This window comes from Cyrtonyx montezumae, unplaced genomic scaffold, assembly GCF_038088225.1.
Source record: "Cyrtonyx montezumae isolate F1298 unplaced genomic scaffold, pur_monq_1.0 scaffold_14, whole genome shotgun sequence".
NCBI lineage: Eukaryota > Metazoa > Chordata > Aves > Galliformes > Odontophoridae > Cyrtonyx > Cyrtonyx montezumae.
The window spans coordinates 4745996-4773943 of record NW_027071870.1 but is presented as its reverse complement, the minus strand read 5'-3'; the positions used below and the strand labels follow the sequence as shown (position 1 = coordinate 4773943).

Below are 27948 nucleotides of genomic sequence, written 5' to 3'. Positions count from 1 at the left end.
CGGAGGCGGCGCACGGCGGGTGCGGGGAAGCGGGGGCAGCGGGGCTCAGCCCCGGGCAGCCGCGGGAGGCGGGGAGCGGCCCCCAAACCCCGCGGCCTCCGCCTCCACCGCCGGCACGGGGGAGGACAGCAGCTAGAGGGAGCTCCTCCGGACTGCATCTGCCCGTGCGCCCCGGCTCCTTTCATAGGCTCCCCCGCCTCCTGCCGTCCCTCCCTCCTTCCCCCGTGATGGCGGAGGACAGCGAGTCCGCGGCCAGCCAGCAGAGCCTGGAGCTGGATGACCAGGACACCTGCGGCATAGACGGCGACAATGAGGAGGAGGCCGAGCACGCCAAGGGGTAGGGGCGCGCCGCGGGCACGGCGCTGCCGTTCTCCGTCGCTCCGTCCCTCAGCTGGAGGCGGGGCGGGCTCGGCGGGGCCGCGGCGGCCGTTCGCGGCGCGGGGAGAGCCGTGCTCCGCGCGGGGCTGGCGGCTGTCAGCCGGCGGGCGGCCTCCGATGGGCGGCCCGCGCTCCGCCTGAGCCCGCGCCGGCTGCGGGTGGAAGGGAGGGAGGGAGGACCCCGCCGGGCCGGGCCGCGTCCGCCGCGGGAGGAAGCGTGGGGGCGGCGGGCACGGGGAGCGGAGGGGCCTCGGCCGGGGAGGGTTCGGCGACCGCCCCGGAGCGCCGGCCGGGCGGTGGAGTTGGAAGCTGGCCCGCCTGCGTTCCCCGCCTCGGGAGGGAATCGCGTTCCGTTGTATTTGTGTGCAGCGCTTTTTCGGGACGGAGCGGCTCCGTCTCGGGCTCCGGGCCGTGGAAGCCGCCCCGGCCGCGCCGCTCCCGGCTCCCCGCGTGTGTCGGTGCGCAGCGGGCACGGCACAGCCGCGCTGCGGGGCGGCTCCGCGTCCCTCTGCCGTGCGCTCCCTCCTCCTGCTCGGCGTCCTCTATTGTCCGAATCGGAATAGCGGCTGGAAATCCGCGCCTTGTGTGGAGCGGAGCGGGTGTTTTCAGCCTGCCCGCCGTGACTCGTCTCCCCTCGGACCGCCTGCAGCGGCCCAGGGCCGTGCACCGTGTGCATCCCTGGCGTGCTTCCACCTGGGCATCCTGTGCCACGGGCCTGGCTCGCGTTGCAGCTTATGGGAGGAGATGCGTTTAAAAACTGGCTTCGTTTAGACGTGCCTTCTTGCCTCCGGGTGGTAAAGAAAATGCTCCTTTGTCGCAACCGGGAATAGAAATAGGGTTAGTTTCTATACCGCTACGTGAACACCTTCCTCGCGAATTTCTGATTCGTTTGGTTGAGAGCGTTCCTGGGGGTGACTGATGCTTGAAGATGTAAGCTGTTTGTCATCTCCTGCCCGAGGTTTGCTTGGCAACAAGCGGCTCTGCAGCTTACCTATGGCGAGAGGAGGCTGGGAGCCCTGGAGTGGAGGAGGGCTGGCTGCTTTAAAAGGCAGCGAGGGGAAAACTTCCCTGTGTGCTGCTGGGTCTGTGTGTTGGCAGTGTGGACGCAGGGTGCTTGCTGTACCCCACCGAGCTCACTGGGACGCCTTGTCCAGCTGTGGATTTGTGCAGTGTCTTCTCCAAAACTCGTTCTGGAACATCCCAGAGGTGCTTTAAGGAGTATTTCAAAGAAGCTTCTTAATCCATCTTTACTTGGGAGCTTTCACTTCCTATTTCAGTACGCAATTTAGTGGAATATGAGGTAGACCACTGCCATAGAGAAAAGCCTCTAAGTATGAGTATCAGTTTTCTGTGGTGTTTTTGATGCATGAAGTCTAATATTGACTTTTGAATGACTGCATTTTGTTTTCATGAGGTCTTTGAGAACCTTGTTTGCTACACCTTTCTGCAGGCTGAAGAATTCCAACAAGTTCCATCAAATGCAAAGAAAAATGTTACATTACAGCAAACGCAGCTATGCCTTAAGACCTGCACTCCAGTAGGGAAGCTAACCCATGGCTCTAGGAGCCTGTATTGTTCCTTGTATTTTCCATATTGCAGTGTTTGCATTTTAGAGGTAGCTTTGAAGTTTACGTGGAGTTTGTAGGTTAGGCTTTGTATAGGTAAGCAGTGTATGGGCAGTCTTGCAACTTAAAACTGGCTCTGCTATGTGCTGAATGGTCGTCGTTGATGCTGATCAATATTTAATCTCATGCAGTCTTTACCTGTACTTATTTTTTTATATATATAACAGTCAGTATGTGTTGTGTGCCGGTCTCTGGTAGGATCACTTTGTAAATGAAGTTACTGTCAAACTATCTCGTAACATGTCATTGCAATACTGCCCACAAATAGGTATTGTGCATATATATATATGTATGTATGTATGTAAGCATGACTTTGCAGCAGAAAATACCCATTTTGGCTCTCAGCTGTGCAAATGTCTTTGTCTGTTTCTGGTCCTGATTTTTAGCTGCAGGATTATGTATGTTGTGTGACTCATTGCTGTTCTGTCTGCAGTTAGCTCCTGCTTGATGCGTTATGCTGTACTTGTTCTGCTTCATAATAAAATGTTGTTTACAAGGCAGCTTTGTTAGTGTGTGTGTGTGGAGAAATACCTTTTAATGCACCTGCTGAGCCTGGTTGGCGAGGCCTCTCCCTTCATTCTATGAAGCTGCTTCTGCTCTATGACAGAAAAGAAGATTTCGTAAGCAGATGAGGAAAAATATGACCTTTAGACCCCACCTCCTCTGAACAAATGATTTACTTTGGATGTTTTAGTAGTATACTCCTTCAGTTATCATTAAAGGGCAGCCTTCTAAACAGCTCTACTTTTAGATACAGATACGTTATAGTATATTTTTAAGGCCTGGAGGCAGTATTTGGTTTTAACATGTGAGACTCAAATCTTGGCGCACAGCCTTGCAGACAGGAGGCCTGCAGAGCTGTGGGGAGTGCCTGTGGGCTCTGCACTGCTGCTGGGTTTTCATGCTGAAGAAACCTGCATTTCCAAGCACCAAAATGTGCACAACTGAAGTGTTAGACCAGAAGGACTGTCAGGAATGGGAGAGCTAAGTGTGGAATGTGAAGGGTGTGGAATTTGAAGGACGTGGAATAGCCCTCTCTGGTCTTATGCTGTTGAAGTGGCAGTGGCCTAATACAGGAGGGGGAAAGCTCTTTGCTTCCAGGCCTCCATTTTCTGTATGAACCAAGGACAGCCCTGGTATAAGTAATGCTACTTTGAAATGTGTTGAAATCTTGCCTGATCTGGTTTTTATGATCAAAAAGATCTGTGCAACACCTTCAGAAACACAGTTTTTGCGACCTCACTTATTCATAGGGAGACAGAAAATACGGTGAAGGAGACAAAAACCTCAACCGTACGGACCTGGGCCTTCACAGCTTCAAAATAAGCAGCCAAAACAGAGGTTTAGTTTTAGATTTGAGAAATTGTTAGCTTAAAATTGCCACTCCGTGTAACTGAAAGCAGATGCTGATATTACAGTGAGCTGTTTCTGCTAAAGCAGGATTCAGTGTCCAGAAAGACAATTAAAACAGCACTGAGGAATATTCAGTGGGAAGGAAGGATGTTGTTGAATGAAAGCAGAGGGCCAGAGCAGTGTGAGCACCTGGCTGCTGTGGCTCTGCCGGCCCCACTTGCTCCATCTGAGCGCTGCCCGTTCTGCTCAGAGCTCTGCGCAGCGTTCCCTACCTCGCCCCACAGGGTTTGGTTAAAAACCAGCACGTTGAGAGAGGCACAGTTTTTTCTTCACATCTATGCAAAACACCAGATGTGTGCACATAAGTGGAAAGGTATGTGGGTGGGATCACGGGCTTATATGTGTAACAAAATCATGAAAATGTGGGCCTGAGGAACTTTCCTGCAGCCTGCTCCTGCAGCAAGGCCAAACCACTAGCGCTTTTGGGGCAGAAGGCAGTCTCTTGATGCTTCTTTTCCCTTGGCTGCAGTTGGATCACACATTACTTGGCCTCTCTGCTTTCTCCTTCATCAGACCAACATGCTGGATGCAGTTGAAATACCACAGACCAGGTCTGGGGTACCCCTCAGGGTGCAGCCCCCCTCCTGTCAGCAGCGTGCTTGTGGGGCAGGCACACCTCTGCCCAGGAGCAGTGTTCCCACTGGGGCTGGGCTGCTCCAGGCAGCGTCACAGTGAGATGCAGGTCCTCATCCTCCTACCTGTGCTGGTTAAGCAAGAGCAGTTTCACATCTGAAGGTCAGCTTCTGTTGAGCTGTGGGAGTCATTTTTTCCAGCTTTTAAGAGTGAGGTGTGTTTCACCTCTTACAGGCATGCCTGAGCAGATGAGAACTCAGATCTTAGCACATTAGAATGTTTAATTTAAAGAAAAGCTGTTAATAGGAGTCTCCGCTAATAATCTTGTTTCCTTTGTGCCGTTATGTCCAGTGTAATTACTGAATATTGAGCAACAAGGCTCCTCCCTTCTCACCTCTTCTTTCCCAGCTTTAAGACCTTTCAGTCCTTTCCAGGGCTGAGGCTGAGGAAGACCACCAGTGTGGAGATGCGCTGTTTTTGCCCCAGTTTATTTGGTGTCTCTGGTTGCAGCTCGTGCTGGATGATCCTGTTGGTTTGACCCAAGTTTCTGCACGCTGCCTGCTGCCAAACTTCAGCTGCATGCATGCTCAGTGAGGTGAAGGGCACAGGGATTTGCGTTGCGTTCAGTTTTAACTTTGTGTGGGCTATGACTGTGATAAGACCAACCCTAAGCAGCAGATTGCATAAAAATAATAGCCCTGAATAGACCCGGTAACCTGTCAAACAAGGGGTGCAGATGTTTATGTTGTGAGAGGCACTACTGAGAAAGTTCTGCATGCGAAGGCCAGTAGCTGAGGGCAGGGACTTGTGAAGGTGTGGAGATGGTAGGAGAAAGAAGAGGGGGGAGATTATTCAAAGAGGTTTCAAATACTTCTCCCTGATCACCCTCCCCAACCCCAAGCAGAGTTAAGATATGAGTAGTTTCAAATACTGTCCAGCCTTCGTAGCAGCTTGTTCCTGGCTTTTCTCTTTATCAAATTAAAAACATATATGCATTTCTATGTGGAGAAAGCCTTGAGCTGGTCAAGGAACAAACTGCGATTATCCTGGTAAAAGTGCAGTTGAACTGGGGTAACATTAATTATGCTTTGACAAAGCTGCTTTTTTTTCTATACAGCTGCCAAACTTCTTATTTGTATTTATTTATTTATTTTTATGTTAATAGTCACTAGTCCTTTCAGCAAACTAAATAGCACGTTGACCCCGGAGTGAAAAGGAGCCCGGTGGGTGCGAGTGGGCAGCTCCTGCTGCAGGATGAGCTGCTGGGGAGCGGGGACTGGGGCAGTGACTTGGTGTGGGGTCAGCTCAGGGACATGGGGTGATGTCTCCCTGGTGTTTGTTATGCTACTGGAAAAGGGGAAAGTTTAGGAAAAGTTTAAGTTCAAGAAAACAAAGCAGTAGCTTGTTAAATGCACCTTAGCAAAGGTGGAAATCTCACTTGCTCTGTTGTTTGCTTCAGTGTTTCCAGAGACATTGAAGTCCTGGATAAGTCTTGTCTGTTTTTTTCATTGTCTTGTATTTATAACCTATTGCCAGGCATTTAAAGAGAGTTTATAAACATGAGGGAAATGAACTTTTTACATGGGTAGATAGTGATGAGACAAGGGGGAATCGTTTTAAACTAAAGGAGATTTAAATTAAATGTTGGGGTATTTTTTTTACTGAGTGGTGGGATGTTACAACACGCTGCCCAGAGGGGTTCTGGATGCCCTGTCCCTTGAGGTGCTTAAGGCCAGGTTGGATGGGGCCCTGGGCAATCTGATCTAGTGCTGATCTGGTGGCTGGCAGCCCTGCCTGTGGCAGCAGGTGGGAAGGTGGTGATCCTAGAGGTCCCTTCCAACCATTCAATTCTTTGATTCTATTATCTAGGTCTGTTTTTTGTTTAGATTGCACACAAATGTGAGTTTGGTATACAGGCCTTCATAAAGGTTTACACTTGGAGTTTAGGAACTGCTAATAGAATCATCTAAGTGATCCAGCAGTGTCATCACTGTGCACAGAAAGCTCTCTGCTTGATGTACTTCACTGCTCTGTCTGCAAAGCTCTGGTGAATACTCCAGATTCTCCCTTCTGTGTTGCTCTGTTACATCACAGTCCTCTGAGCAACTCCTGTGGGCTGATCTCAAGTTCAGAGGTTCCAACTCTTACCTCAGTGGGAGAGTGACTTAGTCTGGTGTAACTGGGAATGGTAGGCTCTTGTCAGCCTTGATCTTTCTTTGAGAAAAGCAGTGATGCCACAAAGTCTCTCTTTGGTTAAATCCTTGATGAACTGCAGGCTTTTGGCTTCCAAATTGAAAATTTGGTACTTTCACACTGACTTGAGCTCTGATGAGCTTTAGCTGCTGAGTATGGTCTTATGGGCATTCATGGTGAAACCATGGCCACTGCAAACATATTGGCCTGAACAATTTTATTAATGTTCTTCTAAGTTTTTCCTGTTGGTTTCCCAGTGTCACAACTTTTTTTTGTTGTTTTTTCTTTAACTTTTTGTTTTTTTCTCCAGAATAGTTTCCTCAACTTTTTTCTTTTCCACTGAAAAACACCCTCGCCCCAAAACTCTAACGTCTGTATTGAGCTGCATAATATGCTCATAGCTTTGCTGGGAGATAAACCTGAATAGGCTTTGTGTTAATTGACTCATTCCCTCCTTTGCTTTCTGTCTGAGAGTTCCCAACACCTCCCACTCTTTGCATATTCTAATCTAATCTTGATTCTATATCTCAATTAGTTGCTAAATTAGAACCTCCTTTAGGAAGATAGAAGTTGTGTTATCGATAGTCCAAATATGTCAGAATCTGCTTGCACAGTGTATGCTTTGTTGTACTGACTGTTTTTAAGCACAAATATTTGGATCGTTTTGTGGTGATTCTTAATAAGATTTCAGCAAGACTTTCATCACTGCTTCAATTAGAAATAAAATTTCCTGACAAAAGAATGAGAAGAATCCAATCCAAACCTAATTCTGCTGTCCTTGATGTCTGTACATCAGGGAGAGTAAATATTGGGCCATCACTCATTAGCCAGTTTTGGAGGAGGATGCCTTCCTTGATTCCTGCACTTTCCCATGGTCCTCCAAGCTCAGCTGAATTTGTTTCTACACCTCTTTCTCCCCAGGAAATCCCACCCCACCCTGTGCTTGGAGCAGGGCAGATGGAATGTGTGGTTACAGGGTCAGGGGGTTTTTATCTGTCCCTCCAGCAACCACATGTAGAAGAGTCAGAGAACTCTTGCTCTGCTGTATGCAACGCCCCAAGGCACCTTTCTTGCTTGAAGTCTTTGGTTCAATTTTCTGTGCAAAATGCTTCTTTCTGAGTAACCAGTTCATTATGCTTGTGGGCCTCCTGCCTACGTGTGAGAGTGGTCATTTCACGTTTGAGCTGTGGCTCTGACAGTAGCACAATTTCACACTGCTGTGTCGAAATACTTGCTTGTGCTGGGCTCTGAGTGTAAAACAAATGAGGTGCTTGCAGAAAGCTCTTTGTGAATGCACTCTTGGTTCCCCCCCACCTCCTTTCCCCTGCCTTGGCTGCGGATTCAAACTACTGTTAGATTTTTCTTATAATGATGCTGATTTTTCCATATTTAATCTTTATGAATTTTAAGTCTGTTGTTATTGATTTTTCTCATTGCACATTCTCTGAATTTCTGGCAGAAGTCCTGGAGGGGATTTGGGAGCGAAGAAGAAGAAAAAGAAACAGAAGAGAAAAAAGGAGAAGCCAAATTCTGGAGGCACCAAATCAGATTCTGCATCTGACTCTCAAGAGATTAAAATTCAGCAGCCTTCAAAAGTGAGAGCCTTGTCCTGTTTCAGTTTGTGTGTGCTTTTTGTTTCAGCTTTGTAATTTATGTGTTGCTTTTTGTAAAAGAGAGCTGGTGGTACTGCCCTAACGCATCTGGACTAGGCAGCTCTCTTGAGAAGCGAGGTGTAAGTCCTGGTGTTGGCTGACTGTGTGAAGTTAGCCAGAGTTGGAACCACAGCAGTTTTTAATCACTGTATTCTTTAAAGGCAGTCAGAATTCAGGCTTTTTAGCAGAGAGTCTTAACCTGCACTGGTAATGCTTTTAAGCTCATTTTGCGTTTGGTAAGTTGAGTTCAGTTTAATGCCACCTGACATGGTTTAGTGCAGTTGCAGTTGCACGCACAGCATAGTATTAACTTGTGGCAAGCATCAGCAGGTGGAGGGCTGGACAAGTGAGTTCATGCTGACTGTATGCTGCCTGTGCTGCTTCGTAGCTTTCTACCCACACACATATACACAGATAAATAAAATCCAGTGTTCAACCAAACCAGTCCAGTCTTCAGGCAAAATCTCATCGAGGTTTGAACCTGCTTTGTTAACCTGTCTCATTTGGGCAAAGCAGCAGTATATCATGCATAAAACGCAGTGAACTCTTAACATGGAGGTACAGACTGAAGAAACTTTTTGCTGCCTGAAAAGTCTCCACTGTAAGTAAGAATGCAGGATTACTCAAGGGGATGTGCAGCCTTTGTGGGCCTTTTGTGTTGTCCCTCTGGATCATCACTTGTCACACCCATTGCTTTGTACGGTTACATTTGCCACATGGGATGTTTATAGATATATGTAGAACGATCTTATAGTTTCTTTTCTCACTACGTGTTTTGATGTTGCTTTCCTCTGAAGTATGTGGTATGAATTGCTAATGCAAGAAGATTGCAAGCTCAAGTAATGTTACATTCTTTCATAGTGGGAGTGGGACTGGTTTTAATATTAAGGTATAATAAATTGTTGCAGTATCATGAGAGTTCCTAGATGCCCTGCTGTCCAAATCTGTTGTTGCATTAAAAGGAGTCTGCTTCATTTGATCTACAGGGTACCAGTCCTCAGCACCTTGTAGTTTTGCACACGGTTCCTGTAGCACACACTGTATTTTGCAAACGTGGGAACTTAGCTTGTTACAGTGATGCACTTAGTGATATTTCAGTAACACAACGAGTTTAGCCAGTCTGTTAGCAATATTAATGTTTTGTTTTGTAGGCACACAAGGGATGCCTTTATTTAAGTTTTTCTCTCAGGCTGTAGTGTAGCTAAGCTATTTTATTGCCCTTATAGAGCTTCCTCATTTTTGTACTTGCAAATAGACCAGTGTTGGTTTGTTTCCCTTTCTGTTCATTGTTTCAGGTGTACAGCCTCATTAGTAAACAGGTTTCTGTCTTGGACAGCTTTGGGGTTTTAGATTGTTTTCAAGAGCATCTTAGGCTGCTCATCTGTTAGTGTGGAGAAATACATTTTCTCAAGTACTCTAGTGGTATTTAGGTTTTGTATTCTTTGTACTATGTGAAGTATGGAAGAAGGCGTTTAGCATTTGTTTGCTGTTCGTTGAAAGATGCTCTGCAATAGATTTCAGAGGAAAGGGACGTTGTACACTTGCTCTCAAGGAGAACAAATGCAAGATCCTTGTGTAATACTCAGCATGGCTTCTGAACTCACTGACAATTACTTTTAAAAAAGAATTTTGAGGTGAGCTGAACTTGTAAGCTGTGTACCACTCAGATGAGAAAAGCAGAACAGTGAGTCTCCTTGGCTTCTCCCTCTCTCATTTGTGATGCTGGACCTCTTGAGCACTGGCATGAGTGTAACCACAGCAACAAATGCTTGCTAGCTGTGTGCTCAAGTTGACCTGTAGGACATTTTGCTGCCCACCTCATGAGACTTTGTGGAATCTGTTGTCAGTACTAGCCCCAGGGATGTAAAATTCCCACACTGGCACAAGTGAACTGGCCAGATCTCTGATACTGTCAGTGACTGTTGTAGTCACCAATGACCTGCACAGCATTCAGTCATAAAATTAACATAGCATGGAAAGGACCTCTGGAGATCTTCAGCCTAACCTCCTGCTTAGTGCAGATCTAATTAGGTGAGGTTGTTCAGGTATAGATGGGTTTGTATGGACTCCAAGAATGGAGATTCTGCAGCTTCTGTGGGCAGCCTCTTCCAGTGTTTGACCACTCGTGTGGTTAGAATATTATTACTATTAATAATCCTTGTATCTAAAATGGAACTTGATCTTTTTCAACTCGTGTCCATTATTTCTTGTTCTGTCCTTAAGCCCCTCTGCAAAGACTTGACTGGGTCCTCTTTATATCCTCTTGTTAGGCAGAAATAAGATCTCTCACTCCCTTAGCCTTTTGTCATCTGCCTTCTTGAGGCATGCATGTCATGTGGTTCTGCCCTCTAGCTATTTTGGTGGTCTTCTGTTGAACCCTCTGCACTATGCTGACATGGTTTCCCTGTGATAGGAAACCCAAAACTGTGTTTATGGTCTCAAAGGTGAGAGAGAAAGGAAAGACTCTTGCTGGTACAAACCAGTATACAGTTGGCTTTCACTGCTGTGAGAGCAGACTGTTGGTTCACATTCAGTTCTGCACACCAGGGCCTCCCAGGTTTTGCAAAGCTTCATCCTAACCAGTCATTGCTAGCCTTTCCTGTTGTGTGGGCTTTCACTGTCTCCATTTACCTTTGTTAATGACATCACTGCTTTCAGCTTGTTGAGGTCCCTTGGAATGGCAGCTCTGTAGTCCAGCACCTCAACTGTTCTCCCCAGCGAGGTATCATCTGTGAACTTGAGGAGAATGCATACTGTGTCAAGATCATTAAGCAGTATCCACCCCTGATTTCTCAAAATCCTCTTGAAGATGAATGTGATATTTCCTTTTTTCCAGTCACAGAAAAAGTCCAGAATTGCTGTAATCTATCAAGCTTTATATAGAGTGATCTTGCAGTAACACCTGTCAGCTCTCAAGCACTCTCAGGTGTATCCTGCATATCATATAGAGTCATACAATGGCTTGGATTGGAAAGGACCCCATGGACCATCAGGTTCCAAGCCCCCTGCCACAGGCAGGGCCACCAGCCTCCAGATCTGTTACTAGAGCAGGTTGCCCAGGACTCCATCCAATCTGGTCTTGAACACCTCCACAGATGGGGGACATCCACAGCATCTGTGGGCAGCCTGTGCTAGCACCTCTCCACTCTGTGAAGAACTTCTCCCTGACATCCAAACTAAACCTTCCCTCCTTGAGCTTAAAACCATTTCCCCTTGTCCTGTTACCCATGTAAAAAACTGATTCCTGTCCTGTTTATAATCCCCTTCTAAATATCGGAAGGAATACAGTCCTCACAGGCTTGTGCTAAGTGACTCGTGCTGAGAGGTCCCTAACTCATTCTCCTGCTCTGGGTAGTGGGAGACTTGGGCTCTGCCATAAGGCCAAGACACAGAAGATCTTAGGTTAGGTTCTGTCACCAAAACTGGGGTAGAAACTGCACTGCCTCAGCTCCATTGCACTACACTACCTTTTGTGCTTCCTTTATGCTGTAGTTAAACAGAGTCACTCTTTCTCATTCATTTTGAAGCTCCGTGTAGACATTTCTTGCCTTCCACTAAAGGAAACCAAAAGGATTTCCTCTCAACCTCTAAGAACTGAGAGGAGATTTCTCCAAATGTCCCAATCATGTTGTGCTTAGTAGCAAAACATGGCCTTCTACTTTCCATGTGCTAGTGAACATTTATTTTTTTTTTTAGAAATTAGTAACTTATGTAGATCATCTGTTTTCTTATCTATAAAAAAAATTTGGAATTAAAAAAAGATCTAAAACATAATAAATTCTTGTATGTCAGCATCGATGTATGATTACTTAATCTACTGATAAGGGTTCTGAATTTTCTTAGCAGAATTAGAAGTGTTTGTACCACGCCAGCAGGAGTTGTCAAATTGATTTTTAGTTAATGAAAGTAATCTATGTCACTATAACTTGGATCTAAGAAGGGAGTAGAATTCGTAAGCTTCACTGGCACTGATCTAGTTAGTAGAACTACTTGGAAGTGTGTAAATATGCTAGTTCACAATTGCTCAGATGATGGGTGTTAAAGCGTGCTCACAGGCCAAATTTAGCCATGCTTAAATTAGTGAAAGAAATTGCGTAATGTTTAGAGAGCGCACATTTTTACAATGTGTAGAAAAATGATAGCCTGAATGAGCTACAGGCCTTTGCAGAGCTACTCCTTCTGTGAGTGAGGACACTGAAGGCAGTTGCCCATCCTTGTGAAGCTTTAAGTTCATTATTACATGTGGCTTATGGTGGTTTTTCAACACACAAATCATGGTTAGAAAGCGAAATACTGAAATAGGATTGATATTCAGCAAGAAAACGTCAGGCTTGAAATCTCTATCCAGAAGTATGTAACATTTTCCAATCCATTTGAGACTATTCCATCAGGTGTATTTATTCCACTGCAAAGTCTAGGAAAACCTGAGCATAAGCATGCTGCTAGTATGCTCAACTTGTCACTTGGGAGATGATCCTAGAAAGAGAAAGAAGGAGGGAGGGAGAGAGGGGTGAGTTCCTTTACATTATTCCTCTGCAGTTTCATGTGCAGGTAGAATTCTCATTCTAGTTACACGTACTCAGAATGCTCAGAAGCCAGGTTTTAGGAGCTCAGTTCAGAAATGCTAAGCCTTAGATTTTTATGTTTTTCAGATAACTCTCTGTTAAGATTTTTCCGCTTTTAAATGGAAGATTAATTTATTTTACGTCTGCTTCTATAAGGTAAAGTTGCCTTAGGTTGTGAGCGTTGCACAGCGGGCATTAGTGGCAAAATGGTGAACTTTTATGTAAGATACGATGCAGTAAGCTGCCTACTATAAAATTTGTAAGCTAAGAGAAGGTAGATCCAATACAACTAAGGTTGTAAAGTGGATGTTAATATAAACAGCAACTGAAATATTGAGCCATACTGAACTTAAGTAATGTTTTGTAGTATATAGATGAGGTATAACCTCAAATATCACTGTGTAGTGCCTTTAGATTGTTAGATATCTAAGCTGATCTGCTTTTTGCTGTTCATTCTATTTTACCACTGGGAGAGGGATCTAATTAGCATTTTATTGTGGTAATAGTATCCTGGCTTAATGCTGCAGTTATATGTTTCCAACACTGAATTTTCTCAGCTAAATGCAAACGCTACTCAAAATTGCTAAGTATTTTGTGAAGCTGCATGTCTCCTTCCCACTTACCCTTCCCTCCTCCTGCTGCTGAAGATAATACCAAAAGTGATTGTGATAAGAAGAGCTTATGAAATAATACATAAGAATGAGATAAATGCACATAGTTATACAGTGGTCTAAAGTAAACAGCACATCCCAAGTAATGGTACCTCTTCTGTTTGTCTCCACATGCAGAACCCAGCCATTCCAATGCAGAAGCTTCAAGATATCCAGAGAGCGATGGAGCTGCTCTCTGCATGCCAAGGTCCAGCAAAGAACATTGATGAGGCTACCAAACGTAAATACCAGTTTTGGGATACGCAACCTGTTCCGAAACTTAGTAAGTTGAATTGGGCCTGGGCACGTGATCTTGAAAGAGCAAATACCAGTTGTGTGCTTCTCTAAAATGGGTGTTAAATTAGACTGCATGTGGTGGAGTTCCTTAATCTTTTGTGTTGGAATTGCTGATATTCTCTAGGTGAGTACTTGCCTTTCAAAATAACATGCAACAAAACACAGAGTTAATGAATCTCATTCTGATGTTCTCCACTCTACTGCAGTAGCATTCCTTTGTATATTTTAGGTCTGAACTCTTAGACAAAAGAACACAAACAGAACACTTCAGAGCAAATAAAAAAATCTATCAAGTGGTGATGGGAGTAAACTTTTACTCTATTTATTTTCCTGGGTTTTTTTTTTGTTGTTATTGTTGTTTTGTTTTTTGGGTTTTTTTGGAGGGGGACACAGATGAATGTACAGAGTCACAGTGATGATGACTCTCCTGGTGCAGGCTACAGTGTTTCCATGCAGATTTAAGTGGTTAATGACGCTTCTCTCATGCCTGAACTCTTCCACTGTTCTTTGTTCACCTGTTTATTCCAGAGCATACACTACCTTGAAGAGGTATTTTCTGAGCCCCTTCTTTGTTCTTGGCACCAAGTGAAATGGTGAGGTGACTTCTTGCCTTTCACTTTGTAAGGAATGAGTCAGATTACTTTTTTTTTATATTGATCTGATCCCTGTTTGCACATGGTTGGTAAATCGTAGTCTCTCTTGGAGAAGACAGCTGCTGCCTCTCTAATTGGCTTTTTTTTTTTCCTGACTTATTTCTGTATCATTTTCTCTTTTCACTTTTTTAAGCTGTCTAGCTCTACAGTGCCTGAGAAACTTGGGGACCCCACAAATAAAGCAGTAGCTGTCATTGTTCCGTTCTGAATGTTTGTCTCCATGGCACTGGAGGCTGGTGTAGAATAATTGGAAGTAAGTTAAGAGTGGAAAGCACAGGAGCACTTCTTTCTGTCTGTCTGAAGGGCAGTGTTTCACATTAATCCAGATCTGTAGTTCAGTCCCTGGTGATCACGTTTTCTCTGACTTCCTTGCATGGAAAAGTCCAGAGCAGTGAGATCTCCACTGGACTGAACTGACCTGCCTGGATTCTCCTCTGTACAAACTTCATTCAGATATGTCTGTAAACTAATAGCATTTGTTAGCAGTAGTGCTGCTTTGGTGGAAGAACAGCCTCGCCAAGGAACAGCCTCACCAAGAAAAGCTGATGTGTAAATCAAGAAACACTCCTGCCATCACTAAGCATTTTCAGAGCCAGTTCAGATGTCTACACAGCATTTCCAGGAGTTCAGTTTGGAATGCTCAGTACTCCCTGAAGGAGCTCTGTAGAGATGATTGTCTCCTGCCAGCCTAAAAGGACAAACAGAATGGCTCTAAAGATGGTTTGTTAGGGCTGCTGAATAGAAATACACTTTGCTGAATTCAGCTGGCAGAGGTTTTCTTAGCAGTTTTTCTGAATTGCTTCTTGATTCTGTTGTTGAATTTTTATTTTTATTTTGCGTTATCTGCTGAATGAATGTAGTGGGAGGTCTTCATTGTTTGATACACAGGTTATGTTCAGATGTAAAAAGAAACTGTTGGTTCAAGAAGTAGCTGTAGGAGTCTTTGCATTAAATTAACTTCAGAATCCACCCGCCTTACAGTTAAAGCTGTTAGCAATAGCTCCATTACTACATCCTATTTGGTCAAGTCTGCTGTATAGTGAGACAGCTGATACTTCCAAAGTTTATATAAAGGTGCTGTTAGTTCTGAGCTTCCAGATGGGACAGAGAGCCATAATGATTTGTCAGGATTGGACATCATTTGGGAAAAATACAGACCATGTTTGGCAGGTGCCACTCCATTGAGGAGGGTCAATTTTTGGTTATAGCCAATTGTTATATACTGATGAACTAGAGCTGTACATTAGGGTGGGAGAAATACTATTTCAGGTAGGATTTTAAGACGTGTTTCCTATTTTTCTGGTGTTCCTTACAAGCTGTGGGCTTTGCAGTGCTGCTGGTCCCAAGTAGTACTGCTGAGCTCAGGCCTGTGCTAGGCAGCTGTAAACAGGATCCGTCACTCATTAGCTGTCAGTACATATTTCTCATGATGAAACCATGGATTTCATAGCTGGCCACGTGCCATGCATGTGCTGATAAACTGGTGTCCTGTATTATGAAATACTGGATGGAGTAGTTCTGTGGCTGGCTGGAGATATTGTAATGAAGTAGTAGTTCATATGAACACAGAATTAATGGGGAAGCTAGCAGTGTAACTGTTCTCTTTATTTTCTTCTTCTCCTCCCTTGCTTTTTTCCTCCTTCAAAAGACGAAGTCGTAACTTCGCATGGTGCAATTGAGCCAGATAAGGACAATGTCCGTCTAGAGCCATATTCTTTGCCACAAGGTTTTATGTGGGATACATTGGATCTTAGCAATGCTGAAGTTGTAAGTACTACGTTTATTATACGTACCTGAAATCACTGAAATGTACTCTGATTGTGTGTGGATAAACCTTTTGTTTTTCTGCTTTTTGTTTTCAGCTGAAGGAGTTATACACACTGTTGAATGAGAATTATGTAGAAGATGATGATAATATGTTTAGGTTCGATTATTCCCCTGAATTTCTTCTGTGGTGAGTGGCAAATGCTACATTCTGCTCTGGCTGGAGTGCACAGAAGGGTGTTTTTATTACATCTTCTTAGGCAGTAATTTGTAATTATTCCTGTCATCAATTCTAGGGCTCTACGTCCTCCAGGCTGGTTACCACAGTGGCACTGTGGGGTTAGAGTGTCTTCAAACAAAAAGCTGGTAGGATTCATAAGTGCCATCCCTGCAAATATTCGTATTTATGACAGGTAAAACTCACCATTACTTTTATATTTGTACAAAAAAAAATTTAAAAGGGCATGTTACATATCTTAGAGCTGGCATCTATTACCATGGAGAACTTACAGAGAGGCTCATTGATGATCGGGAATGGAGTATTGCAGGCACCTTAGATGCTGCATTGCATATCTTACAGTTTTCCACTTCTGTCACTGTATCAGATGAATGTTTGTTGCAGATGCAATTTGACACAGGCTGATCTATCTTTACATCAAATTCTTCTGTTATGACACGGAAAACTAACATTATGTAATTGAAAATATGCAGCATGCACTGTTCGTTTTTGTCAATAGTATTTTTTTTCATTCATTTTCACTCTATAATGTCCTTTTAGTGTGAAGAAAATGGTAGAAATCAATTTTCTGTGTGTCCATAAGAAACTGAGATCTAAACGGGTGGCACCTGTACTGATTCGGGAAATAACCAGAAGAGTAAACCTGGAAGGGATTTTTCAGGCTGTTTACACTGCTGGAGTGGTGCTCCCCAAACCTGTGGCCACTTGCAGGTAACCTAGGTGATGTTCATAATAGCATTGGTTCCTGTAGTAGTCATATAAGTGCGTGCTGTGTAATTGGCCGTTGTGGTAATTTTGCTCTGTAGGTAGCTCTGCCTTACCATGCTGCTTTCTCACCCTCCCTCCCCAAAACGACAGGAAGGGGAGAGAAGATGGAAAAAAAACACATGGATTGAAATAAAGGCAGGGCAGTCCCTCACCAGTTACTGTCATAGACAATGCAGACTCAGCATAAGGAGATTAATGTAATTATTGCCCACTGATAGACTAGAGCAGTGAGAACTACAGGCCAGCTGCAGACACTCTCCCCCATCCATCCATCCCTCCTCTACTTCTTCCCCCCAGGAAATGCAAGGGAACACGGAATGGGGACAGCAGTCAATTCTGTCTCTGTCCTTGCTGGTTGCAGAGCTGTTCTCTCTCATTTTCCCACTCCTCTCTCCCAGCTGCTGTTGTGCAATTTTTCTCTTAAATCTACTCTCCCAGAGGCACAACCTGTGTCACTCGTGGTTCAGCTGTGGCAGCTGTGGGTCCTAGCTGTCACAGGACAGCTGCTGGGCTCTGCTCAGAGACCCCCCCCCCTGCAGCTACCTCACTACCAAAACCTCACCACATAAACCTAGTGCAGGTATATTAAATATATATTTCTAAAATTTGAAGAAATTGAATGCTGTGGATTTGATTCTAACCTAAAAGCACCAGTATATGTATGTGGTTTTCTGATTAGTTTCTTTTTTTTTTTTTTTCCTGCTTTGGAACTTTGGATAAAATATCCTCAGACTGAAATCTGATACTGAGTTTGTTTATTGTGCCCCAAATAGATTAATAGTGTTTCTGTTGACCTTCTGGTGAAAGCCATGCTAGCAATGGCAGCATTGTATACCTGTGTTTTTCAAGTGGCCTGTTTCCCTGCTGGGACGCATCCCTGTTGACCTGGTTCTTTGCCAGAGATGGCAGAGCCTTTCTGGGAATTGTGTGATCTGCTTTTTCCAATCTTTCCCAGAGAAAGGAATTTGAATAAAGATGGGAAAACTATCACATGAAAATAGTTGTAAGTTGTAAAATATGATTTCATTGCTTTTATTTCTGCTGAGAAAAGTTCTGTTTTAATGGTATCCTGAGAACAGAATAGTCATGTGTGAGCCTTTTGATTTAAATTTTGTTTGTACGTATCAATGCCAAAGATCCTGTAGCCTCTGTAGGTAAGGATGAAAGGAAAGCCATGTTGTGTTAGAGTAACCAGGGATGTTCTGTTGCATGATGGTCTGCAGGGAAGAGTCCCTTCACCAGACTGCTCAGAGATGTGAGCAGTGGGAACCTCTGTTCTTAAGCTTTGAAAACTATTCAATAACATAAATGCTACCATGTAAGCATGGAGAGATTGGCAGGCATATGGCAGATACTAGAATGTTTAGCCCTGGGGCTACGCATTACTTAAGGAGATTAGATCCAAAACACAGTGATTGCAAGCTTGTTTAACAGCTATTGCTTAGGTATAGCTTTTCACTTTTTGTTGATGTTTGTTTGTTTGTTGTTCAAGCCTCCTACAGACATCAGGTCAGTGCAGGCTGCCTAGGAAATAAATTTGTAAAGGAGAAGAGCAAAAAATTAGAGAAACAGATACAAGTGAAGCTGACACTGAAAACACTAACTAATCTCACAAATTTTGTCTCCAGGTATTGGCATCGATCGCTGAATCCCAGAAAGTTGGTGGAGGTGAAATTTTCACATTTGAGTAGAAATATGACTCTACAAAGAACCATGAAGCTCTACAGACTTCCTGATGTAAGCAGTATGTCTTCTAGAGAATCCCCACAGTTATTGGGAGGCCCAAAATAACCTTCCATCTGTCTCTGACAGCTCAGGCTTTTGTGTGTGCAGAACATAGAAGAGTAGAATCTTTTTTATTAAGTAGGAATAGGGACTATGCTAAACAGAAGAGACTATTCCTAGAAGTGTAGGTTTGTGTAGGGAGAAAACATAAAAGTGAACTCAAAAGTCTTTAAAAAAAGTAAATATACACAGAATATACACTTGACTTTATAGACCTGTGGGATTGAGTTGAAGATGTGTAAGATGATTCTAGGTATAATTAATCTGATTAAAAAAAATTACTGGAGTAGAAAATTAACAGCTGACATCTTAAAATTCTTAGAAAAAGTCCTCTAGAATCTTGGTTGAGTACAGTGGGATTGGTTGGTTCCACTCTAATTCACAGCTCCTTCTTGTCTGTCAGAGAAAGTTGTTCTTCTGCGACAAGCAGACTCAGCAAAAGCTGTCTCAAATGTTGTGTGCTGTTATTTGCATTCTGTGGCCAGAGAAAAAGTGTTCTGGCTTAGCTAGGTCAGTTAAAAATATTTTTTCCGTATTTGCTGCTAATAGCGAGGCTGGCAAAAAGCCTTCAGTTGCATTTCCTTGACAGGGCAAGTCTCTGTAAGTAGTCTGAGATGAACTACTAAAAAAATCTCATTGCTGTAACAGCCTATGGAAGCTAGCCTAAGCTCTGTGATTGAAAGCAATTCCTTCGTTTGTAAAAGCTACCTTTCTATCTGGAGGGATTTGCAGACTATCCTTTGGACCAGTGCCATATCAAGTAAACCTTTTTATGTAAACAAACTCCCTTTGGGTTTAAAACAAAAAAAAAAAGACTTTTTTTTTTTACTTTATATTGCACTTTGTAATGATTTATCTGTCTCTGGAGAATTGTTTCTGTTTATATTTAGCTTGACGCTGCAGGCTGCGTTGTTACTGGTCCATGAGTAATACACTAAGCACTCCTCAGTATGAAGCACGTGCCACGGCTTGATCTCAACTCCTGCTGCTGTCAGTGGGACTCATTTCCTGTGCTGCCCACGTGCTACCTGTGCCTGCACGTGTGGGTTCTCCCTTGCGTGCAGGGCAGCCGTTTTCAGAGCTGAAGAATTAATAACCCTATTAATTAGGTTTTAATTTTGGAGAACTAAATATAGCTTTCATCAGACCTGAAGACGTTTTTAAAAAGTCTAAAAAGTCCCATAGACAATTTCAGATGTAGGTTTCAGTAGCAACACTGGTACTGTTTCTCTTGGAAGCAATACAGGGTAAGAACAGCTTAACAAATAAGATGAGGATCGTTCAGCAAAGTGTAAGTACAGTCAGCCTTACACAAAGTGCCTTAGGACTCCTTATGGCTCAGTTATTCATTTACTTTTATATAGAACTTGGGAGATTCTGCTATGGAAAATGAAGATGTAATCTTTTTCATAGAAGCACAGAATGGCTTGGGTTGGAAGGGACCTTAGAGATCATCTGGTACCGACCCCCTTGGTATGAGCAGGATTGACAGCTACTAAATCTGACACTAGATTAGGTTGCCTAGGGCCCCATCCAACCTAGCCTTGACATTTTTGCTAATGTCTGTTGCTCAGTTTTTGTGCTTTGGGTTCTGTAGAGTTTCTTTTCCTGTGGAAAGGTCTAAGTGATTTTGCAAATCCACATCTTCAGACTCAGGCTGTTATTATAAACAGTTATGTCAGACAAATTGCTTCATTCAGGCCAAACTGTCTAAAATAAAAGCTTTCTGAATTCCTAACCACTGTTTTAATGTCCCTCAATGCCAGTGTTCCTTGCATTCTAACCTCTTTTTCATAGAGTCCTTGAAATATCATTGCCACTGGGAGCTCATCTCCCTTTAATAGGAATTAATCAATCCTAATCACAAAAACAGTGTGAACTGAAAAGCTTTTCAGAAATAATAGAGGAAACACTGTAATTCCATCCTTAAAGTATCACCCTCACTGAAGACTATTTGTGAATATATCTACAGGTACATTAAAGAATAGGTGGAGGTGGAGAAGTGTTTAATCTCTTAAGCAAGGAGTATTCTGACAGGGAGAAAATTTGGCTGTGTTTTGAATAAGGACAGGAGTGTGTTAGTGTATCTTTTTCTGACTGGGCTCCTGAGCTAGAATATTTACACGGGACTATGCCCAAGGCAGCTCAATGTGTGGAGCAGAGAAATGCATTTTAGCCCTGTTCTGTGTGTTCACTTCTGCAGCTATAAATAGTCACTCAGGTTGGCCATTCTAAGCACCTGTAAAGAAGTTCCAGCCCAACTGCTTTTCATCCCTTCATGCTCCAGTGTATAGCTTTAGAAGTCAAAGGCCTGGGGGGAGCAGCGATTAATTTTTCAAGTTGTTGTTCATAAGGAGGTTATGAACAAAATACAACATATAATGGGGTCATTCTCCTTATGGATTCAGAGCACTTAGCATTCTAGAGGAGGTGCTGTTGTGGAGTCACTCCACTGTCCCAGGCTGCTCAGGAAAGCAGGAAGACTAAACACGGTACAGAACTGTGGCAAAATATGCCACAATTTTTCTTGCAGCTGCTGAATCCCAGAGCATGTGAATGAAGACCTCCCCCACAATAACTCCTTTTTGTGCAGGGCATAATCAGCTGCACTAATTTCAGGCTTCCAGTAATCAAGTCACTACCTGGCTGCTCTTGCAATTGACTTTGCTGTGATTAATGTGGTACATGCCCAAGTATGTGGCTCAGACAGATGAAGCAGGATAAACAAGCTCTGGAGGAGGATGAGCCTTTCTCTCCCTGAAAAGAAATAGTGAAGAAAACTAATAAAAACTGGGGAGAGAAGTCTTCATCCACCTTTGCTTGTTTAAACATTCATTTATCACATAGTACCGGAAAGCAATTTTTTCTCTTCCAGTGTTTACACTCAAGAAAACTGCAATAAAATTAAAATACCATAACTTTCTTTTTTTTTTTAATTTTAGAAAGCTTGAAGTTGTGAGAAACTTTCCTTGTAGACTGTGGTTGGGTGTATTTAGAAATGTGAGTTGGCAGGCAAGTTTACAAGCATTAAGAACAGGTGGAATTTTGTGTTAAAATATTTCTAATTAAACACTAGCATTTAACCTCGGTTTATAGCATGACTAATATTTTTACATTTGAATGACAAGGGTTGCTGTCTTCAGATTAGCTTCTGTTATGTAAGTTGCTTTACATTTTGTTTCTGTGCCTGAGCCCTATGTAGTTTAGAAGAGGACAAGAAATAAAAGACTGACCTGGGAAAAAAAAATGGAATACAAATGTGTGAAGCCTGGACTGTTGGCAGTAGCATCTCCTTCTCTGGAGAAATGAAGTTGCTGTAAAGATGGAAGTGCTCCAGACTGTCTCAGTAATTAGAAGAGGGGGAATTCTGATTGAAAGTGGTTTGTAAAATAGCATAATGAATTAGGTGGCTAGGGTAAAGTAGGCTAATGATAAATGCATTAGAGCACGTGGAATGGCTATGCAGCCTATTTCCAGGCCTTGCTGCATATGCAGTTTTCCTTTCAACGTCTTAACATTTATTTTTCTTTCTTAAAATAAGGCGACGAAGACTTCAGGTTTGAGACCAATGGAACAAAAAGATACTAAAGCAGTACAAGAATTAATCAACACTTACTTGAAGCAGTTTAATCTTGCTCCTGTGATGGATGAAGAAGAGGTGGCCCACTGGTTCCTGCCTCGGGAGCATATTATTGACACTTTTGTTGTAGAGGTAAAACATTCCCCAACTACCTCAAGAACATGCGTGTGAATGCTGCTTGTGAAAAATTTTCATCAGCATCCAGTTATTTTGAAATGCAGTTGAGGTTTGGTGTTGTGACTCCAAGATTTGTTCCTCATATTGCATCCTTGTAGTTAGGAAATGCTTGTTTGAATGTGATAAACTGCAGCACTCTTTCCGTTTTCTAAAGAAGGATTTTGAAGTCTCAAAATATCATTGTCTTGGAAATATTATATCAAAGAACCTTTACACATTTTAAAAAGCAACTTTCCCACACCCTGCATGCCTCCCTGATCCCAGTTACTTCTGTAGAGATGTGGCAGTAATCGCCCAATAGTAAGTAATGGTCTTCAAATCTGCTTTTCCAGGAAACTGTTTTGATGACTGATAAAAGGGTTTGGTTTGAATTCAGCTTCATTCCCACAGGTGTTGGATATGTTCCTGCAATCTGCCTGTCCAACATTTTTACTTCTTTAAAACCAATTTTTAGAGACACCTGCTAGACTGTTGGGAATTGTGTTGTTTTTTTTATAGTCTGCTTCAGTAAAATATATATATATATATTTAAAAGAGCTTCTGTATGGATATTTATTATTTTGTGTGTGTGTTTGTGTGTTAGTGCTCTGGTGGATTGCTGTCAGCTAGGAGATCAGTTCTCTGGTTCCTAAGTGATCATCTGTTGCTTCCTCCCCTCAGCCTGAATTATGGTGACAACACCTGTGACAGAATAAGCAGTACAGGAATAGGCTGCTGTTTGGATTGGAAGTCCTCAGGGGGTGGTTGGAGGTAACTGTGATTGAGCTAGTGGAGGAAGATAGGGTTTTCCCCTTGACTCCGTACTGGCGTGGGCATCATCTTCAGTCAGTGAAGTACTTGGTTTGAAGTGATGAGGTTATTTAAAATGGTCAGCGCTGAATTTATTCAACTTAGGACATTTTCACAGAAGCTTCAAGTAGCAGTTGTCAGCATTTCCACACTGCAGTGTGAATTTCATTTAGAAACTTACTGCTGCTGGAAATAAGAGGTGTTGCTCATCAGTCATCTTTGTCCAGAGTTACTTTGCAACTTACTTTGCAGTGGGTCTAGTGTTCACTGGACTTCTCCATGGTTTAATTTGATTCATTGCTCCTCTTTTGTTCTCCTCACCACCCTTTCTTCCTCTGGGTTGTTTTTTGTCTTTGTTGGTGAATTCAAGCCCGGAAACTACAGAAGAGTCCATAAGTACCAGAGCTGTGTGCCTCCTTTGCCTTATCTTCTTAGAGGAATCGTGAAACACAGTCAGAATAGAAACAGTGAAAATCTGAGTAATACTCTTTGTGCTGAGCATGTCAATTATAGCCCATGTGTTAATGATTTCCTATTGCATGCACTCTTGAAAATGGTTAAACGTCATTATGTTCATTAAATGTTAAGCAAGTTTCTGTAGGATATTTCGGATTTTTCTCTGATCACCTTTTTGATGACTACTGGTCGTACTAGAATTTCAGTGTAATTTAACACTGTTGTCTAGCAAATGGATTGGGCTTGCTGATTAATAATCACCAGAGCTTATCTAAATATGCTTTATATCCAAGCAAAGGAATTATTTTCTATTAGCAGAAAGTTGAAAAAGCGATTCCTCAATGTGAACTTCATCAGATTAAAAAAATCTTTTAAAAATTGGTTCAATTGGGAGAAGTTTTCTATAATTTTTTTTTTTTTTAATGGGAAGTGTGTTTTGTTATCTTTGTGGAAAGATAAACTTGGGAAACAAACTGAAATGCTTTGACTGTTGTTTGTCAAAATGTTACTGATGTAACAGAGTAGAAGAATCTGAATGTTGGTGTCCTTTTCTGAAGTGACCACTTCTGGCCGCAGTCTCACTTCGATGTATCAATACATCCTTGTCAATAATTCTGTTTCTTCCATTCTTAGCCAAGGCAGTCTGTTATAGGATAATAGTATGATGTACAAAATCGTGCTGTGCTGTGCACTCAGTAAGGGAGTGGTTATTTATTAATGCACTGTTTTGGGTTTTTGTTTGTATTTTTTAGGGCACAAATGGGGTTTTAACAGATTTCCTGAGTTTCTACACATTACCTTCAACAGTGATGCACCATCCTGTTCATAAAAGCCTGAAAGCTGCCTATTCCTTTTACAATATTCATACAGAGACCCCCCTCTTGGATTTAATGAATGATGCACTCATAATAGCTAAGTTGGTAAGTATTTTTCCTTCCAATACTTCCATGAAAGTATTCTTAGGAGTAATGGCAAGGTAAAAACTGTCAGTAATTTATGCACTCCTATTGTATTCTGTTTTCTTTTAATGTCTACAGCTCAGAGTGCATATGATGAGACTAGTATAAAACACTGTGTTTACTTTTCCATTTTACCTTGTGTAATGTTAGCAAGAGCATGAAGATCAAAGCATTTGCAATACCTTTGACTGTGTAAGTATCCAAGAGCACACTGGTGAGCATATTCATTCAGTACCAGAAGAATGGAAAATGTCACTAAAATATTTTACCTTGGATGAATTAACAAGTTCTATTAAATACATTAAATAGTGTTCTTTTTATTTCTACACAATGAAAAAGTCTGTGCTCCAACTTTTATCTTGTTAAGAACTGCTGCATGTGAAGTTACATAGATGATGTCATGTGATTCTTAAGCACTGTTTTGTAGGTGGAATAACTGATAGATGACTTAGTTAAATGGAAGGGAGGACTAGAGAAATTTTTAAACACAGGAACTGTAAGGGTTTAGTGCTGTCTGATTAAAAGCAAATGCTCAGCCCTTAACCATCAGGATTCCATGGCAGTATGGCACAAACACCACGGCACTGTATTCAGTGGACAGAGCTGTGCAGGGGGTGTAGGTCCCAGCACTCTTGAGTGGATTCTCAGAGACCTGTTTAGAGCTGGCAGTTAACAGCGCTGCACATCCAGTCCATGGTATCCATTGCAGCAGCAGTTCCCAGCACAGTGCAGAGCATGGCATGATTTCTACTTCTGCTAGAAACTCGCCTCTGCCAGCTGAGGTGCTGCTGCCACACTGCTTGTGATGTTACATCTGGCAGATGATGGCTCAGTGCAAGTGTTTGCTGTGTTCCAGCTGACCCTGTTCAGAGCCATTGCCTGTCTGTGCTCCGAATGTGGCATGGGGATTTCTGCACTGATCCTTTATTATGCCTCTTGTGGTCTGCAAAGGCTTTATCTGTTCAGACTTCAGGCAGCATGAAAACAGCTGCACGGTCTTCATCTTGTGTCTCTCAGCCATGCAACACTGCAGCTGGGCTATTGTCTATGACATTAACTGCTTGCTGAGGCTTGTTTGAGCTGTAAACAGTACTGAGTCAGGTAACTATTTGACAAAGAGAGATCTCCTGTGTTGTCACAGGCAGCACAGAACCGCAGTGCTCAGGTTCCACTGTAATACCAAACAGAGTTTAGAGACAGGCTTTCAGAGGTACTGAAAAATATGAAGATGTATGTTAGCATAGTTTTCAGGAGTGCCTAAACATACTGCTTGTTTCTAAAAGTCAAAGTGAAGATAGAAAGGTTGGTCTCCAGTTGTGAAGTGTGGCATGGGGAGTTGAGTGGCTGACCATACAGTTGGCCACTGATGATTGGGTCAGGAACTGTGGAATAGTGTAACCATGCAGCCAGTGTTACCTTCCCATGCCTGTGTTTCTCTTAGAATATGTTGCATGAGTCTTTTCTTTAAATGGTCATCATGCAGTACAAATACTGAGGTTAAGCTGCTCGTGGGTTTCCGAAGTACCTGTTGGGCCTGTCTACGTTCATTAAGTGCCTTTGTACATTTGCAGGTCTGGCACTTGGACTTTCAGATGAGGAGAGGAGAGGCAGGAGAAGAGAAATGATAAATGCATTCCTAAGCACAGCTTTTTGTGTACACGTACTTCCACAGCATGAAAACTTTTCCTCTCCCCTACATCCCCACTATGAGGAGGTTGGGGGTGGGAGACTGGGAGGGGACACAGGCAGGGCAGTTACCACAGACCGTCCAGGGGAATATTCCAGACACTATGACATTGTGCTCAGCAGTAAAAGCAGAAGGCAGGAGGAAGGTGTATGCTTTGGTTTATGGTGTTTCTCAAGCAGCCGTTTTGTGTGCTGAGACCCTGCTTTCAAGAAAGCAATGGGGCATCTCCTTGGTGATGGGAAGTACTGAATGAGTACTTCTTGCTTTGCTTATGTGTGTAGTTTTCTTTATTATGGTGTTCTTCTCTTGATTCTCAAGTCTTTTTGCTGTTTCCTCCCCACCCCCTAGGAGAGGGTGAGCAGGATGCTTGGATGAGCATGGATGGACTGGGCTCAACTCAGTGTTAAACTAGAATAGCCCACATGCATCAAAGCACTGTATGTGATGCAGTAAAAAATGCTTGTGTTCATAAAGATACGTAAAGGGTAATGCAGTAGGAACTCTTCAGGCCTTCAGCCCTGAAAGTAGCTTTAACATTCCTTCATTTTTTGAGATAATCTTCAAGCAAAGTTGTGCATTTCTTTCCATTGGGAAAATTTCCATGCATGTCTAATTAAAAGGAAAGATTTACTCATGTATCTTTTTTCACCAACTTAATTTGATTAGTCTCATGGATATTGTTGTGCCAACTGTGGAAAGTGTCATTTGAAACATTAAAACTTTTAAAATGTTTTGCTATTGCCAGAAAGGATTTGATGTGTTCAATGCACTAGACTTAATGGAAAACAAAACGTTCCTGGAAAAACTCAAGTTTGGAATTGGAGATGGAAATCTGCAGTATTATTTGTACAACTGGAGGTGTCCTGGCATGGAATCTGAAAAGGTAAAGGATTTAAAAAGGAGCTTCTGAACTCTACTAGGTATAGTAATGCTTTAATCTACGTTGGCCAAAATGAGAAGAGTTTTAAAATAGCTGTTTTAATTGGGCACGCTTAAGATCCATAATCGCAGTGGAGAGAACGAATAATGCCTAGATTTATTGCTGCATGTAAACTAAAGTGCTACATTTTTATCCTTCTTTAGGTTGGTCTTGTATTACAATGAGGACACGTTTCTAGAACTCTGAGGTCATCCTATGAATTAATTTGATCTCCATAACTCTTGGAATGATATTGTTCAAGAGGAGTAAAAGCACAACGTCAGTGATACTGAAATAGTCCATTAGACCTGAACGATGAAGAAATCCACATGTGACCAAATTTATGCATTTTCAGATAAATCAGAAGGTCCTTGAAACTTTTATTGTCCATGAAAAGAATAAAAGCACATGCATTTAAGTTTCAAAGCTTAGCTTGCACCTTGATGAGAAGAAGGTATTTTTTTTCCACTCTGTAGAAAAGACTGTTTTGTACAAACTGAACTTCAGTGGTGGATTAGGGTACAAAAATATTTGCTATTATGTGGATGAACTGCTGCATTTCTATTTATTAAGTGGTGGTGTACGTTTGTCAGTGTAACAGAATGAAGGATACAAACTTGAGTATCTTTGCTATATTTACTTCACGTGGATATCATCATTTGGGGAAAAATCATGAAGTACGATACGTTTGTAGCTCTATGAAAGTCCTGGGTGTTTTTTTGTAACTGGAGCAGTATGACAATGTACTGGTTTAACTGGTGCATTTGTTTCTCCATAAGCAACGCTGCCAAATCAATAAAAATACAGATTTGTATTTTGATCTTCAA

At 42.6% G+C, this 27948-nt stretch overlaps 1 protein-coding gene across 1 annotated transcript; it reads left to right on the top strand.

Annotated features, from left to right (window-relative positions):
• The first annotated feature begins 116 nt into the window (after positions 1-116).
• On the top strand, positions 117-27948 carry NMT2 (N-myristoyltransferase 2). Its single transcript, XM_065731307.1, has 12 exons — positions 117-337; positions 7642-7777; positions 13188-13332; positions 15648-15766; positions 15862-15953; positions 16060-16176; positions 16542-16712; positions 18398-18506; positions 22096-22266; positions 24309-24476; positions 26948-27085; positions 27286-27948. Exons 1-12 carry the CDS (start codon positions 228-230, stop codon positions 27304-27306), a joined length of 1497 nt encoding a protein of 498 aa, XP_065587379.1. The 5' UTR covers positions 117-227; the 3' UTR covers positions 27307-27948.

Excerpts from the sequence above, each read along its gene's own strand:
- NMT2 (XM_065731307.1), top strand. The coding sequence starts at position 228 with ATGGCGGAGGACAGCGAGTCCGCGGCCAGCCAGCAGAGCCTGGAGCTG. Across the intron at positions 338-7,641 it reads GAGGCCGAGCACGCCAAGGG|AAGTCCTGGAGGGGATTTGG; the intron begins GTAGGGGCGCGC and ends AATTTCTGGCAG. Across the intron at positions 27,086-27,285 it reads CTGGCATGGAATCTGAAAAG|GTTGGTCTTGTATTACAATG; the intron begins GTAAAGGATTTA and ends ATCCTTCTTTAG.